At 41.7% G+C, this 16,968-nt stretch overlaps 1 protein-coding gene across 8 annotated transcripts in view; it reads right to left on the bottom strand.

Moving 5' to 3' along the window:
- Nucleotides 1-16,968, bottom strand: part of SLC25A13 (solute carrier family 25 member 13) — a 183,779-nt gene that overhangs the window by 25,208 nt on the left and 141,603 nt on the right. For 7 of the 8 annotated variants that reach the window (XM_027071932.2, XM_053218423.1, XM_027071933.2 and 4 more), the window contains one exon: nucleotides 5,567-5,707. The exons of the other annotated variant lie outside the window; for it this stretch is intronic. In XM_027071932.2, coding sequence (XP_026927733.1) covers nucleotides 5,567-5,707 — 141 coding nt within the window. The remainder of the gene's footprint in view (nucleotides 1-5,566; nucleotides 5,708-16,968) is intronic. 8 annotated transcript variants of the gene reach the window in all.

The following is a 16,968-nucleotide window of genomic DNA, read 5'->3' as shown; positions in this document are numbered from 1 at the left end:
TTGCCCATCTCTGCCACTCCCCACCCCACCTGTCACCAAACTTACTTTCTTGATGGCTTTTTCTACCCACCAAACGTTGAACAGGGACTTGGCTCTTCACAGCCGCATCCGAACCTACCAGAGTAGTCAGCTTTCATTAAAAGTGTGTGGAGTGAATTAATTAATCTGATTTACATTTTAAACAGACCAACTCTGGCTGCTGTGGGGACAACGGATTTAAGGGAGTCAAGAGTCAAAATGAATCAATCCATGAGGAGGCTTTCACAGACACCCAGATGAAAGATAAATGTGGGAGAAGTAAGACGGTGAGAACTACCACCTTGGTGGCTGTAAAACCATGTAATGGCCCTTGATGTTAGAAAATTAGCAGGGCACAAGTGTCCTCAAAGTAATGATGGGACAACTGTTTTCTTCAGGTGGGGTCAGGAACTCAGAAAATAGGTATTTTTAAAAGCTCCTAAATTGAGTATTCTTGTGTACTCATACACTATCAAGCTCAAATTGATAAACTGATGTCATCTGACAACATCTATTCACACTGAAACTATGCACATGCCCCTTGACCTAGACATTTTCATTGCTAGGAATTTATCATTTGCATATACTCACAAAATTATGTCAAAATACACTGTAGGGGATATTCACCTTGTCATTGCTTACAGTATCCCCAAACTAGAAACAACACAAACATTCATCAATAGGAAACTTCTTAGAAAAACTTAAAAAAAAAATGTACACAGCTATTAAGTACAACGAAGAAAGAGTTTTAAGGTCTACTGCATGCACTTGAAACTCCTATAACATTGTGTGTCAACTATACATTTCAACTTAAAAAAGATATATGGTGTATTTAGAGATATTCTATTTGGGGAGCCTGGGTGGCTCAGTTGGTTAACATCTAACTCAAGTCATGATCTCACAGTTCGTGGAATCGAGTCCCACATCGGGCTCTGTGCTGACAGCGCGGAGCCTGGTTGGGATTCTGTCTCCCTATCTCTGCCCCTCCCTGGCCTGCTCCCTTTTTCTCTCTCAAAAAATAAATAAATAAGCATTAAAAAAAAAAAAAATTCCCTTTGTGTTAAAGCGTGTACACACACATACAACATTGAAACTGATACAATTTGTGATAGATACACAGAGAGAAAAGGAGATAAATACGGATGTAATTAGATTTTTTTTCTTAAGGATATGTAAGAAAATAGTGGTTACCTTTTGAAGAGAGAAGGAAGCAGTAAGGGTTTGAGAGTCTTACTTTTTTACATACCTTTTGAATTATTTGATTTTTTTTAAAGGTAAACTTCTATTTTAAACACACACAAACAACATCTCTTTGAGATAATTAGCAGAATAAGAATGTACTGATGTATCACTACTTGCTTTCTGATTTTAAGGAGAGCAGCTCCAGTGACTGATTTATACACACTATGTGAATGAACACACATACACATATACTTGCATGTAGATGAAAAGTGTATTTGAATGCTCTGTTAAATGCAGAGGGACAAATGCCTTTGGTGAGAACACAGTCGATACGGCTCCTATTCCTAAGTGACCACCTTCCAGGCTGGAGTGTAATTTGTGATTACATAATCTGAAAGCAGTTTTCAACAACGCTTGATACCCTGGCTGTCACCGCTTCACGGACCATGTTTTTGCCCTCACAAAGCACCATGAACTTGTCCATTGCTTAAGGAAGCAACTTTTTAGCCTATATCAGCTGTGTTGCCCTTATTAATGTTAAATGATGTTTCCTTCCATTACTACAGTGTAAACCATTCCCTCATCAAAGCTCTGTTGGCTCCTATGGGCAAGGTACCATTCAAAAGATGCATACCACTTTCTTTTCTATGACGGAATTGATTTTATTTATGTTCCAGGGGCTTATGGAATAAACAAAATTTATGTAGGGAAAGGGAAATACATGCTCGTATATTCTTAAGAAAAGTAATATATGTTGTAGTTTTTTTTTTTTAAACTACATTATATTCAAATAGCTCATTCAGTGGCAGTTAATTTTCTTGCCTGTACTTCAATTACCTACCTAGTCTGCGCTGTGACTAAATCTCCCTAAATGTTACCAAAAGGTTGGGGGGGGGGGAGCTTTGTTTGCAGAGTTCACTATATCTGTTCTAAACCATTTCTAACCTCAGGAATGTGAAATGTTTACCAAATCCACTTTTTTTTCAGTTGTAAATGTATTTCTAAAGCAAACGTCCTAATTACCATTTACTGGGAAGTCACAGAATACTTGGGTAATTTGCAAGTCAATTCAGGAGAAAAAGAGAAAGACTGGTTAAGTCCAATTTAGGTGAGGTTAAACAGCAGGCCTAAACACACAGACAGAGCCACTCACCGCACACTCCTCCCGAGTCTTATATTGTCATGTAAACACAGCAAACAAAAGATCCAAGGGAAGGAGAATGAAGATCACCAGTCCCCACTAAAACTGGGACAGTAGTTCTCTTTTTAAAGACCCACCTGCAGGGACACATACCAAATTCTACATTGTTAGGTCACTCCAGGCCATTTCCATTTTTCTGCCCAACTTAAAAAGACTAGAGACAGAGGGGTACCTAGGTGGCTTAGTCGGTTGTGGGCCTCCAACTTCAGCTCAGGTCATGATCTCACGGTTCATGAGTTTGAGCCCCGCGTCGGGCTCTGTGCTGACCGCTCAGAGCCTGGAGCCTGCTTCAGATTCTGTGTCTCCCTCTCTCTCTGCTCCTCCCCTACTCATGCTCTGCCTCTATCTCAAAAATAAATAAAAACATTAAAAAAAATTTTTTTTTAGAGACAGAGAAAAACCTTTACGACTAAAAAGCACTACCCCGAAACAAAATCACAGCAAATCATGGAAATGCTAAAGTCCCAAAGCTCCAATGCTTCAGCATTCCCCAAAAGGATGGATCTTGACTTGCTAAAAGATTTCTGAGCAGGGAAGGGTGGGGTCAGATGAGCAAAACTGGAGAGGAGAGATTCGCAAGAAACAAAACCCGTGGCTGGAACAGGGGAACATAAAGGAGGGTCACCAAGGGTGATAATGCCGGACTGAGCCAACAGAATGGAGAGGTGAGCGCTGCTCAGTGAAGTCTAGACTCAGTCTTAGTGAATTTGGCCACTGACACCAATGGCCTGCAGAAAGGATGGGACTGCAGAGTTGCACAGACACCCGAGTTTCCAGAAACTCAAAGTGTTAGTGACTTCACTTGGTAATTACCAATACTCCAAAAGCAGCGTTTTGTAAGGCAGCAACAAGCCCCATGGAATGCCTCTGAACTGGATTAAACCACCAGGCTAGTAATTAAACTACCTTTATATGGGAGAGGTCTCTTGCTCAAACTTGAGCAATCCTGCTCATTTCAGGAAAGCAGTGGAAACAAGAAACTTCTGAGCCTCGGTTTCAGCCCAGATACCCGTCATCGGCAGCTTCTATTTTCCGAACTGCAAAATCAGGAGACCAACTTCTTGTAAGGGGTGTTAGCAGGGATTTAGATTTTGAAATACTGTGAAGATGAAAAGGACTCTCAGTCTTATATCATTTGCAGGTAGTTTAACAGTCTCCGTTTCTGTGTCAGCAAACAAGTTTTTACCATTTTATCTTTCGAGACGTTTCGATAGCAGTCATTGCCATAGTACCTAAGTGCTCTTCACCAGACAACCTGCTGAAAGACTGCTTGGCATCTTGTCAAAATGACGTACGTGCTGCCACGCTTGCTACAGTCTGCAGAGAGCCTAAAAATTTAGAAAAGACGACTCTTCTTCAAATTTATCAGTGCTGTGCTTTGTGATAATACTGCTTGTTCCTTTACAGCTGGAGAATAATTTGGTAAGTGAAATACCTCTAACAGTGTGCTCCCTGCACAACCACAGGCTAAGTATTTTGGGCACTACTTACAAAATCTGCATGCTTATTCCTAACCACACATGCCTAAATATAAGGCAAGTTTTCCCCCCTAAAACTAACCCCAGAAAAGGTGTGTCACATTATATTCAAGTCTAACAAAGTCTTGGATCATGGGGTATAATCACTTGACCTTGAGAAGTACAGAGTAGCATTTGGGGACAGGCGGATTTGCCTGCAACAACCTCAGTCATCACTAACACTGGATGTTTATACCAAAATCACCTCCAAAACTTGAATTAAAGAAAAGGGGAGAGGGGAGTATTCCTGGGGGTAGGATCTCATAAATGCTGAATGTCAAAACAAGGCATTTTACGCAGACTCTCAAAAGCAATACGATAAGTTGTTTATGGGACCAGGTATGTCCATTCAGGATGAACTGGGAAGAGGAAAAAAGAAACAACTGTCCTCATGCTGCGTACCTGTGGGATAAAATTTCCAGGGACAATGCTGCACACGGAGACCAAAAGTGCTTCACCCTGCCAGCGTGGGATAAAAACGCAGACAATGTGCTCGGCCAGACCATATGAATGGTTCATTCACAAGGTGGCGATCCAAACACTGATTCAAAATTCTTACAAAGAGTTTGAATAAAATATTTCTTGATATGTATGGACAGAAAAAAGTAATATCAATTTCCTATGATGGGAATTTGTATGTTTGTGTGTAAATAAATGAAAACTATTTTGAGTAAACATCTGACTTCAGGTTTATTTATCCCTAAAACTTTACTTGGTCAAGTTGGCCGTGAAAAATTTTTTTTAACTTTCTTACTGAAAAATTGTAAACACCTTATGTTTGTTTGATAAAGCCTTATGGCTGGGGATATATGGAGGCAGTTCTAGTATATTCCAGTTCAACTTCTTGGTAGAGGAGTGTGAATAACAAATTTCAAGAATTTTCTGAAAGCCTGGTTTTGCAATTATTCTGAAAAACTATTTTCTAAATGACAATTGATTAAGATTCAAAATAATTATGACAAAGGCATATATATGGACAGGGTTGGAATATACAGGATCAGAAAATAAATTCCCAACCTAGTACGGGCTTCTCCTTTAACTGAGCTCAGTTTATCTTCTGAAAAATGGTACCCTGTGATCTTTGTTTCTATCCTTCACAGAGGACAGCACTGAGAATTAGCTTTTTGTATGGGTAACAAATCCAAATAAAGTTCCAGCCACTGTTGCTGCAAAGAGCTAACTGCTGAGCAATACTCACATCATAGTCATCTGTGATTAGTACATTTTGAGGATGGCTTTAAAAAAAAATTTTTTTTTAATGTTTGTTTATTTTTAAGAGACAGAGAGAAACAGATCACAAGTGGGAGAGGGACAGAGAGAGATGGAGAGACACAGAATCCTAAGTAGGCTCCAGGCTCTGAGCTGTCAGCACAGAGCCTGACGCAGGGCTTGAACTCACAAAGTGCAAGATCATGATCGGAGCTGAAGTTGGACGCTTAATCGACTTAGCCACCCAGGCGGCCGTCAAGGATGGCTTTTTGATAGCATGCATGAAGGCACCCTATGGGCCCCAGCAGAATGCCTTCTCCAGGTACCAGAATGTGAGGAGTCAATTTCATGCTGATGAGAAGTTTATTTACATAGTTCACCCCATCTGCTAATTTAGGAGATGAACACAGATCAAGTAAATGACTAAAAGGACAGTTACCTTGTAGATCCCAAAGAACCCCAGGTCCCTTACGACAGACAGGGCACTGACTCGGGGACCAGTAGTGATCTCTCCAGCCACTTGCAAACGGATCTTGACAATTTCTAAAGGATTTGTGAAAATCACCTGGGAGCCTCCTGCCTAGAAAAAGAGAAAAAAGTAAAGATTTAGGATCACAGAAGGCTAAGGGTAAGGAAGGTCGGGAAGAGGGTGTGATTATCCTCTATGGAGCTCAGAATATTCTATCTTCAAGAGACTGTAGTTTTCCATCCTTGTTCCATCAATTACGACAGGGACTAAGATGGGGCACCTGGGTGGCTCAGTCAGTTAAGCATCCGACTTATCTCAGGTCATGATTTTGTGGTTCATGAGTTCAAGCCCCACATCGGGCTCTAGGTTGACAGCTCAGAGCCTGCACCTTGCTTTGGATTGTGTCTCCCCCGCCCCCCATATCTCTCCTGCTTGCACTCTGTCTCTTTCTCTCTCAAGAATAAATAAACATTAAAAAAGAAAAAAGACAGTGACTATGAGTCTGAATCAAAATACAGTTACTGCCAAGGAGGAGGTCTTGGGTACTGAGGTCCTATTTCCCTCATGCAGACGTTGAAAGAGGGCAAAGAGGAGAGACAGATGTCTCGTGGCTTCACCAAAGTCCTCGCATGGAAATGAAATGGATTCCCTGAAGCACAAACAACTGCTATCACAGGGCTCAAAGCCAAGGGCACAAAGGCAGCACTAAAATGAAAATCAAATAGTATCCAAATAAAGAGACACAAACCTGCTTGTCAGAATAGGAGGAGATAGGGAGGACACAGGTTCTCCCGTGATGGACTCTATGATTTTGGCAATGATTCAAGAATTGCCAGAGAACACGTAAACTTAGATGAAAGCTATTTTATCTTCTCTTAAAAAATCAGGTCCATCATCAAACACCATTTCATGGAGCTGCATATTCTTATAATTTTATGTATATATTACCTGTGTATAGATTAATCTTTTCATAGAAGATAAATGTCAAAGTAGTAAAAATATGCATCAAATCAATTATGCCCCAAACTCTGAGCAATGTGTATTATTTCATTCCAGCAGTGGCTGGGTGCCCCACCTCCGAGATCATCAGTGGAAATCTTTAAAGTGGACTTGGGGCACCTGGGTGGTTCAGTCAGTTAAGCATTTGGCTCTTGACTTCAGCTCAGGTCATGATCTCATGGTTCATGGGTTTGAGCCCCGCATCAGGCTCTGTGCTGGCAGCATGGAGCCTGCTTGGGATTCTCTCTCTCTCCCTCTCTCTGTACCCCTGCCCTGCTTGTGTGTTCTGTTTCTCTCTCTCTCAAAATGAATATGCTTAAAAAAATAAAAGTAAAAAGAATAAAACGTACTTAAACAATAAAGTGTATTATAAGGGAAGTTTTAAGCTAGTTATTTTGAAGCTCAGCTTGTATTTATTATATGCAATTACATTCTTTCTCACTGTACTTCAGCTTGTTATTTCTTGTCACAAATATATTAAATTTTTATTTCTTCCAAACTAAGGTTGACACACAGTATAGTTCAGAATCTTTATTACCTAGTGACGCCACCACGCTAGACCAGATATGGTGCTGATATTTTACAGCTCAGTAGATGCCATCATGGTAACAAGCATAATTTGGATTAATATCATACAAAACTACTTCTTATTAGATTCTCTGACCCCATTAACCAATGTATGTGCCCTCATAAAATGGCCAGTACTAATCAACACTGGATAAACAAAGATGATCTTGAAATTATAATTCACTTGGAAATAAAAATTAGATACAATATAAATATCCAACGATGAGAGATGGGTTAAATGAATTTGGGTATGTCATGCAATGGAGATACTATGCTGCCAACGGAAATACTGTGGAAAAGGTCCAATATATATATATACTGGGAAGTATAAACTCTCATGTTCAAATGCATGTACAGCTTTCCCCCGTTATCCCTTACCGTCGTGTAGAAAATACACCAATGTAGTGCTTTTTAGGTGGTAGGATTACAAGTGGTTTATTTTCTTTTCTGCTGTATTTCTTATTTCTTCTACACAGATTATATATTACTTCTATAAAGAAAAATAAATACCTCTGCATAACTTATCTGATATGTATAGCAATGTTAGCTAAAAAAAGTAAAGAAATATGTTCATCCATTAATTCTCTACAAATCAAACTGTTTTTTTTATTTTTACCAACTTGATATCTTAATCAAGACACACTTGATCTTAAAAACAGACCAAGCCCACCCCTCTCACCACATTACAACTGTTTAGAAGGCAGCAGTATGGTCCAGTGTCTTGACGGCCACACAGACCACCTCTCTTTGCTTACTTGTTTCACCCCTAACCTTTGGCTCTCCTACGTGACTCTCAGGAGGTGGGCCAAACAATCCTGGCAGGAAAAAACCTAGGTTAGATTCATCAAAGGTCCAAGAAAGGCCCTTAGATAGCGGGAAGGAGAGCATGAGGCGATATGCCCAGAGGCTGGTGTGTTCTTCTGGTCCCACAGAGAAGATCCCTCTTCTCTGGCTCAGAACAGCTGTTCTTTGCTCCCATACTGCTGGGACCTGCGGGTAAGCAGAAAGGCCAAGTCCCCACCTGTCTACAGCTCCTCAGTATTTTGTGGGTTTGCACCTGCATCTTTCCACATGACATAAGGGAGTTAAAGTTGTCAGAAGGAAGGGAGGAAATGGACCTGGCTTAGTAACAGCACCAATGGTACAATGAGGATTATGCCTGTGCTTCCTGACCCAAGCTCTTGAGTTGCAAAAATGAATAAAAAATAAATATGTAAAAATTGTTTTATGGGAGCAGAATGAGAAAGATTTGCTGAGCTGGAATTAATCCAATCTGAGGCTGATTTATAAAAGTCCCAATGTGGGTAACAGCATCTCTATCAAGGGCAGAATGGACAGGAGTCTGCATTGTCGATCTTCTTAAAGAACAGCACATGAATGCAAGACACACTCATCAACAGCGGCTGCAGAGGCACCTGCGCGCATGTGCACACTGAGTCCCTGTCCCATTTGTCAAACCACCTCACTCAATATGAGGCTTGCGGAGATGGCAAACGGACCGCAGCCAGCACGATGTCTGTGACACAGTAGTTTCACCGTAGAGTTTTTTTCTCCTCTCTCCCAAAGTGATGGTGCCCCTCTCTGCTGCATGTTACGGTCACTTGCGAAGCTCTGAAAAAGTACTGGCTTCCAAATCCTACTTCAGATAAATAAGAAATTCTGCAACTGCTCTTCAAAAAACCTGATTAAGATGTGCAGTGAGATTTGAGAATCGCTCTACCTCACTGGATCACCTCCATGATCCCTTTAAATTCTGAGAGGCTGCTTGACAGGCTTACTTACAGCTGTGACTTCTAATTCCAGTTTTCCAGTTTCTTTCAGAGGGCAACTTTTATGTTTCACATCTGACCTCACAACAAACTTTTTGTACGTCTCCAAGTGGTGCCGTTATTAAAGGGTATAATCCTTAGGCACAGAATCGCTGTCTTACTCGTTACCTTGTATCTGCACTAATAGTTGTAAAAGTTAGTGTTATATACAAAATAAGAACTTAATACTCAATTCCCTGACTCCCAGCCAATCGATAGATACCAATTCTTTTAGCACGGCACAGTGAATTCTAATCACTAAGGACAATGCAAAAGTCAAATCCACTTCAGACAGCTGCAGGGAACAGACGCAGTGGGAAGAAAGTGTAGTGATACTGAGAAAAAATAATGATGTACTCCTGGCTTCGGGTGGGCTCAGAAAGAAAGAGCTTCCAGACTCAAAGTGGCACATTGTACAGGTACCAAAGATGAATCGGTCCTTTGGAGTCAAGCTGGAAGGAAATGAGAGACTCCAAGGCACCAAGAGAAGATGCTTATCATCAGATGCACAGTGTCTGGGCATCACCACGACTTGATCACTGAGCGGCACACTGGCTGCCGCTCTCCCAGTCTATTGTCCATTCACGGTGCCTTACCTGTGTCCCTCCTCCGTGAGATCAAAGATAGCTGAATCCACAGACCGCGAACAGGAACACCTATTGTGCATGTCTTTGTGTCCCTCATCACTTGAGAGACCTGGCTGTGTGATGATGCTGTTTTGTGTGTGTGTGTGTGTGTGTGTGTGTGTGTGTGTGTGTGTGTAATTTTGTCACAAATCACTTCCCTGTGACTTTCTGGAGTCTGTGGCAAGTAGGACAGGCAAAGATTTTCTCCACTGCACTAGAACTGGTTCTGTGTGGGTGGCACATTATATTTACAGTGGGGACGCTGAGGTGTCTATAAGTTTCCTTTCTACAGGTTCTTTATTACTGAAACCTTAGTTCCTACCCAGCATCTGGATCTATCCAAGAAACACACGTGCTTATTACTGCAGACTCACTTCTGCTACCTGATCATTCATTCATTCATTCATTCATTCATTCACATCATAAAAGTCCCAAACATTTATAAGCAATCGTGCTCAAAGTTTGTCTTAAGAGCTGCAAGGGCACAAGATGAGTGAGAAAACATTCCTGTTCTCAAGGAGCTTGAAATAGGAGTGAGGTCATAAATATTCATTAAGCATCCACTACTGGCTATCAGGGTATTTATTACTTTGCACAGATTACAGATCTTCAGCCCACTAAAGAGGTATTTTTTCCAGATTTTACATAAGAGAAAATTGAGGCATAAAAGATTAAAGAAACTGTTATGGGCTGAACTGTGTTCCAACAAAATTCATATACTGAAGTCCTAACCCTCAGTACCTCAGACAGTGCCTGTATTTGGAGACAGGGCCTTCACAAAAGTAGTTAAGGTAAGATGAGGTCATATGGGTGGCCCCTACTCCCATGCAGCCTTTGTCCTTATAGTAAGAAGAAACTGAGATATGGACACAAATGTGCACAATGAAAAGAGAGTGTGAGGACACAGCGACAAGGGGGCCATCATCAGGCCAACAAGAGAGGCCTCTGAAGAAACCAACCCTGCTGACACCATCTTGGACTTCCAGCTTCCAGGAACATGGCAAAATAAATTTGTATCAAGTCACCCAGTCTGTGGAATTTTGTTATGGCAGGGCTGGCAAACCAATACAGCACTTACACAAGGCTACACAGCCAGCAAGCAAACGATTTTCTGTGGAGTCCAATAAATACATGTGTTACGAAGAAAAAACATGGCACATAGGAAAAGGGAATTATAACAAACAAGAAGAGGTAAGGTCCAGATAAACTGCCATGGCAATTCGAAGAAAGGTAAGATATCTGTTGGATGGGATAACCTGGGGAGGTGGTAAGGCACGTAAGAAAGTAACACATCAGTTGGTGACTGAGTGCAATTAGGATTTAGCTAATCCAGGCAGAGAAGGGCACAAAGGCACAGTGGCAAAGGCCTGGCACACTTAGAGAGCAAAGAGACCCGGCACCGTGTGTCCAGTGAAGTTTTAATATGGATGATAATTACGAGGAGATCAACATTGTCATCCACTAGCATTTACTGAGTGTTTACTATGTACTACACGTTACACTAAGAGCTCTGTATGAATTTTCTCCGTTGGTCCTCATAACATAAAGTAGCTAGTAATACTATTCCAGTGTTATAAGTGAGCAAATGGAGACCGAAAGGGTGAAGGGGCTTATGTAACCTGCCTGAGATCACAGAGCTAGGAAGATGGAGTCTATATTCAAAGCAGACCTGCCCGAAGCCAGACAGGCACTTCCACCATTTATCACTACGTATCCTGACAGCACAGAAGAACCAGCCAGCTGCTTAAGGCCACGAGAGAAGAAGGCTGGAGAAGGCTACTGGGGCCAAATCACAGAAGGCCTCAATAGTGCCTTCCTGTGCTCGTGCGGCAGGAGGAACGCAGGTTACAAAGGGTTTAGACCTGGAGAGTGTCGTGACTACCATCTGTGTCTCGGAAAGATGGACGGGGTGGTAGAAGGGAGAGTTCAGTAGGGGAGAAGAGCCCAAAGCCAGGGATAACAATTAGGGTTTTAGCAAACTAGATGAGAGAGAAGAAAGGTCAGAATTGGAACAATTACACCAGCAAGAAGGTATGGGGGTGGATGGCTGAGCACTGGATGCAGCAGAGAACGCCGGGCCCCGCTGCTGAGAATGCGGGGGAAGGAATGTGTAGGATCAAAGAAAGGACCCATATTTTTACAGGTGTGTAACAGGAACAAAGGGGCACAGAGGAAGGGTGACACATCCAGAAGGCAATGGGAAAGGGAGCTGGGAGTTAGGGAGGGAGTCAGAGGAGGGTGTCATCCCCCATCTGTGCTAACTGAAGGCAGGAGCTCATGTGGGGTACAGGGAGATGAAACGCCAACAGTGGAGACCTAAGTGACAAGAAGCCTCCGCCACACAGCACAGCAATCCAGGCACAGAGGTCAAGAGAGGGGCTTCTGGAAGGGGAGAAGCCAACGACAAAATGGCCAACAATATCTGCTGGCACAGGGAGGCAAGGTCCAGCTCACCGTGTGATCTGTGGTTGGAAAGATGGAAAAGTGGATGCTGGGGAATCAGAGTTTGTGCAATCTACATTTTTTTAATGTTTATTTATTTTTGAGAGAGAGAGGGAGACAGCGAGCAGGGGAGGGGCAGAGGGAGGGGAAGACGCAGAATCCGAAGCAGGTTCCAGGCTCTGAGCTGTCAGAACAGAGCCCGACGTGGGGCTCAAACTCACAAACCACGAGATCATGACCTGAGCCAAAGTCAGATGCTTAACCGCTTAACCGACTGAGCCACCCAGGCGTCCCATGTGTTAATCTACCTTTTTAAGGGAAGGGAAAGAGAGACAGTGATGTCATTTACGGAAGCAAGCAAGGCAGAATGCAAATGCATTTAGGGTCATGAAGGAGAGCAGCTCTAGGGGACAGTGAAGAGATAAATTGGAGCTGAGGAAGATTAGGTCACACTTACGCAAAATAGCACACAAGTTCTGGGTGGGAGAGGGGAGTGGAAGGCAGACAGACAGTGAAGCCGGGATTTCCCTACTATTTATGATTCAAAGACAAACAGAATCAAATGGATCAGGATTTGGCACAAGGAGACAACGGAAGTTCTGAAGCATAAACCGAACACAAAACAACAAATGACCTCTGAGAACAAGAGTAACATCACATTTTGGCTCTCCAGAAGTTATACAAAGTTATGGTGAAGTTAGTCCGATGTGCACAGACAGGAGGACAATGAGGTACCTAGTGACATCTAAAGAGGTGTCTGATGCAGTGGCCCATGCTTGCCACCCCGCAGCTCAAACGGACGGGAGACACAGCAGGATGCAGTGTGCTGAAGGGCTGTTTAGGCATGCTTATCTGCACCTGCCTGAAAGGACTGGAGCCACGGGGCAGCACCCAGTGGGTTCTCCATTAAGACCCCACTGTGTGCACAGGCCTGCAGATGAGGAATGAGTCAGTTCAGTCTTATGTGGATTCTCACCCGGACAAGGCTAGGTATGTATACTGCCCACTGCACTAACAGTGAATGCTAGTGTCAATGTGACAAAATGCCTTGTAGCATTTTTTTTTTTTAAGGAAACTATGTGCCAACTCCACAGCAGATGTGTAAGAGTGAACAAAACTAATGAACACCCCCCTCCCCCACACACACACCTTACAGAGCACATTTCTGGCTGTTACTCACAGGACTGTGTGAAAATAAAATGGAAACACGTACATAGAGCACTCATCCTGGTGCCTGGCATACTACTCAATCAATGATACTGCTTATCATTCAACTTACCAAACCCCCTCAACCAGTACAAATGAGTTCCGATTTTTTCTTTTCCTAGAAACCTGTAAATTAAACTTTCTTTTTGAGGGAAACATAGTTATACTGAGGATTGCAGGAAGTAGCAGTCTCGAGCAAAAAAAGTTTGGCGGGGGTGGGGGGGGGACACAAAAACTCACCTAAGTGATGGGTGATAGAGTGGTGCCCCACATAACCAGAGAGTTTTTATTTAATTTAAATTCACTTAACTTTATTAATTAAATTCAAGCTGACACTCCATAAAAGTGGGTACTTCTAATTTTGAATACTTTTGTTACAGAGAAATGGTCAATCACGTCCTGCTGCAGGAGCTGGTAAAAATGACAATGGCTAGATAAGAGAGTTATCCAGCAGAGTTGACTATACACTGCCTGTGGGGATGCTTTCTGTGGTTCCATGTAGGTGTGAACTGTCCCCAACACTAGCAAACCACTTTGAAAATGAGCACCACCGGTTGCACAAGGAACTGAGACAGAGACTAGGTTCCCACTGCTGAAAACGAGGCACAGTGCACATTCTTCTGACCAGGTAATCTGACTGCTGGAAGGAAAGCCACACAGATGCCCTTTATGTTCAAGATCAACTTCTAATGTTTTGGGCCTTTAAAGCTGTCCCAGGTGAATGCTGGATGCCCCATTTTGCTACCAATACAAATCCAAGTTCATGTCTCCAGGGCAGTTTCAGTGGTTGTGATTCCTGTCTAAAATCCATGATCTTCATAAACTCACCTTTGCATCCAGGAGGGCTGAGAGCAACCAGAAAGGGACATAGGACTATGGAAGCTACAACTATGTCAGCATGAAGCCCAAGCACCAAGCTTCTCAAATGAATAGGGCTCTATCGACACAAGCATCGTTATTTCCAAATGCTCTAATTTTTCATATGACACACTCCTCATGGCTCAAAGTAAAATTACAGGTTTTTTCCCTCTAATACCCCCTCTCTGAAATGGGCCAGATAGTCTGCAAAGAACCTGAAACGTGGCTTCCGTCACAGCTTTGGCTCACTGACCAGATGCGACTATAAGCTTGATTTCTTCTTTTTCACGATTTTGTCACCCAAATTCCTCTTGCTATGTTATGTAATGATTAAGTTCACTGTTAACACTTCGGATGCTGCATAGGTAATTTTATTCTGGGAGGTGATTCATCTGCTTTTTTAAAAACAGAATGTCAAGAAACATTCAGAAAGGCAACATACTGCAGGACCCTAATGCACTGCCCAATTTCTCCAAGGACAGGGACCTTCGCACTAAAGTGAGCCTAACATAGTTCAGGTCCAATAATTGTGAACAAGTAGGTTTTAAAGTTTTCAAGTTATATGCCTTGAAGATGACTTACCAAGCCTGCTTATTATTAAACTTTGGAAAATAGCCACAGCCTAAACACATTATGTAAAGGTCTGGTCCAGAAGCTCCAGTTCTTATTTCCCTAGGATCCATTTTCTTTCACCTATTAGGAACTAAACAAGCCCTTCTCCAAGGCTTCTTTCCTAACCTGGATAGTATCCCTGAACATTCTTTCTTGGGACCTGGGGAGTTGAGTCAGAAGAACTCACAAGATGAAAAGGCATGCTTCGTATGATCTGCCTCCCCAAACCAGTCTAGCCAAAAGTCTTGAGAATATTCAGAAACTACTAACAGTCTTGCATTAAAAAAAAAAAAAAAAAAATCAATCCTGTCATCAATCTGCTGTCCACAGAAAACATAGCGGGGTATTTTTTTTTTAACACAGTGCAATTCCTGCTACATTTTAAACTAAAAGCATTAAATATAACTGTATTTAATCACCTCCCTTTAATTTGAATTCACATGGTAGATACTTATAGCTACTTAAAAAATTAAGTGGCAAAATGTATATGAAGAATGTGTATCTTGATATTTTAATTATGCTCAATTGAATGTACTTAGATTTAAAGTGCTTTTCACAAATGACATGTGCTAAGAATATCTAATTGCACACTGACATTCTAAAATGTGTGCTTACATGTGTCAAAAATAGATTAATATGAAGTTATGGAATATGGCTTTTTTAAACTAAAACCTAAATACAGTATTTTGATTATTTGGATACAAATAAGATTGTAACTACAAAAAAGGTCTACACTAGTAAATTACTAATGATACACATTACATATAAAATGAACACTCAAATGATGACAGTATTTGGTATTTAAAGTGAAAAATAAAGATTTCTTAAGAAATCTAAGATTTAAGGTATTTTCTATTTATTCTCTTACTAATTCAATGTTACATGGAGACATGAAAATACTTTGTATGTAGTACAGATATTATCATCATATAGAAAGATCACAGGGAGGTGCCTGGCTCAGTCCACAGAGTGTACGACTCTTGATCTCACGGTTGTGAATTCAAGCCCCATGTTGGGCATAGATCTTACTTGAAAAAAAAAAAAAAAAGATCACAGGTACAAAAGAAGTATTCAGCAAACAGTAGTGAATGAATTAAATTAAAACACAGTACCCAACAGTAGTCAGGTACTTCGCAACACGGAATACAGGAATTCAACAATCTCACAAAGAAGATGGCAACTGTGAGGGGATGTGAGGCCAAGAGGCCCCGCACCCTCTAACTTGCTCTGAAAGGAAAGTATTGGATCCGGTGCCCAGTGCCATCACAGGAGAGGTTATCACTTTGTACAGTCAAGAAGTTCAGTCCTCACTGCAAGTTGAGAAAAGAACCTTTAGCCTAACCCTTAGTGTTATAGGCTAAATTGGGTCCCTCCAAAATTGTGTGTTGAAGACCTAATCCTATACCTCAGAACGTGACTGTATTTGGAAACAGGGCCTTCAGAGAGGTGATTAAGGTAAAATGAAGTCACACGGATGGGCCCTGGTTCCACAAGACTGGAGTCTTTAAAGGTGATTAGAACACAGGCAACATGCAGACCACAGGATGGCATGGGAAGACACAGCAAGAAGACGGCCATCTGCAAGCAAAGAACAGAGACTTCGGAAGAAAACCAAACCCGCAGACACCTTGATCCGGGACTTCCGGCTTTCATAAGTGCGAGAAAATAAACTTCTCTTATTGAAGCCATGCAGTCTGTGGCATTTGGTCATGGCAGCCCTAGCGAACCAATTTGACTGTCTAATTGCACACCTCTAAACATGAAACAAAACAGGATTGCCTCCTGACTGGTGTGTAAATTAAGCTCTTAAGTAAAAAAATCTGTAACTGGACTATTAGGAAACTTTAAAAGAGAATAGATTCTCACCATGTAATTGTTTTTGAGAGATACCAAATTGAAATTTCCCTACTCTTAATTTCTTAACTACATGGCATGGTGGAAAAAGGCTATGCTGTTTACATGTTTTACAAATATTAAGTTTCATATTTTCAACTTCATAGGGTTTTAATAGGCGTATGGAAGCCTGGCTAAGAAACCAAAGTGGAATCTGTTTGACTGACATTAAAAAGCAATGAAGTTACAGATCTGTCAAATATGTTCGCATTTGGGCTCTGGCTGTGATACATGTCTATTTTGACTGCTACTACCAGAATCATTTAATGATTTACAGACCTTCAGTGTCTAAAGCATACGAAAGCTGTGGCCCAATCTTTCTTCATATTTTCACATCATAACAAGCCCCTCCCCTATTTAT

This window comes from Acinonyx jubatus, chromosome A2 (assembly GCF_027475565.1).
Source record: "Acinonyx jubatus isolate Ajub_Pintada_27869175 chromosome A2, VMU_Ajub_asm_v1.0, whole genome shotgun sequence".
Taxonomy (NCBI): domain Eukaryota; kingdom Metazoa; phylum Chordata; class Mammalia; order Carnivora; family Felidae; genus Acinonyx; species Acinonyx jubatus.
Note: the sequence above shows the minus strand (reverse complement) of the source record. Positions and strands in the feature narration are given on the sequence as shown.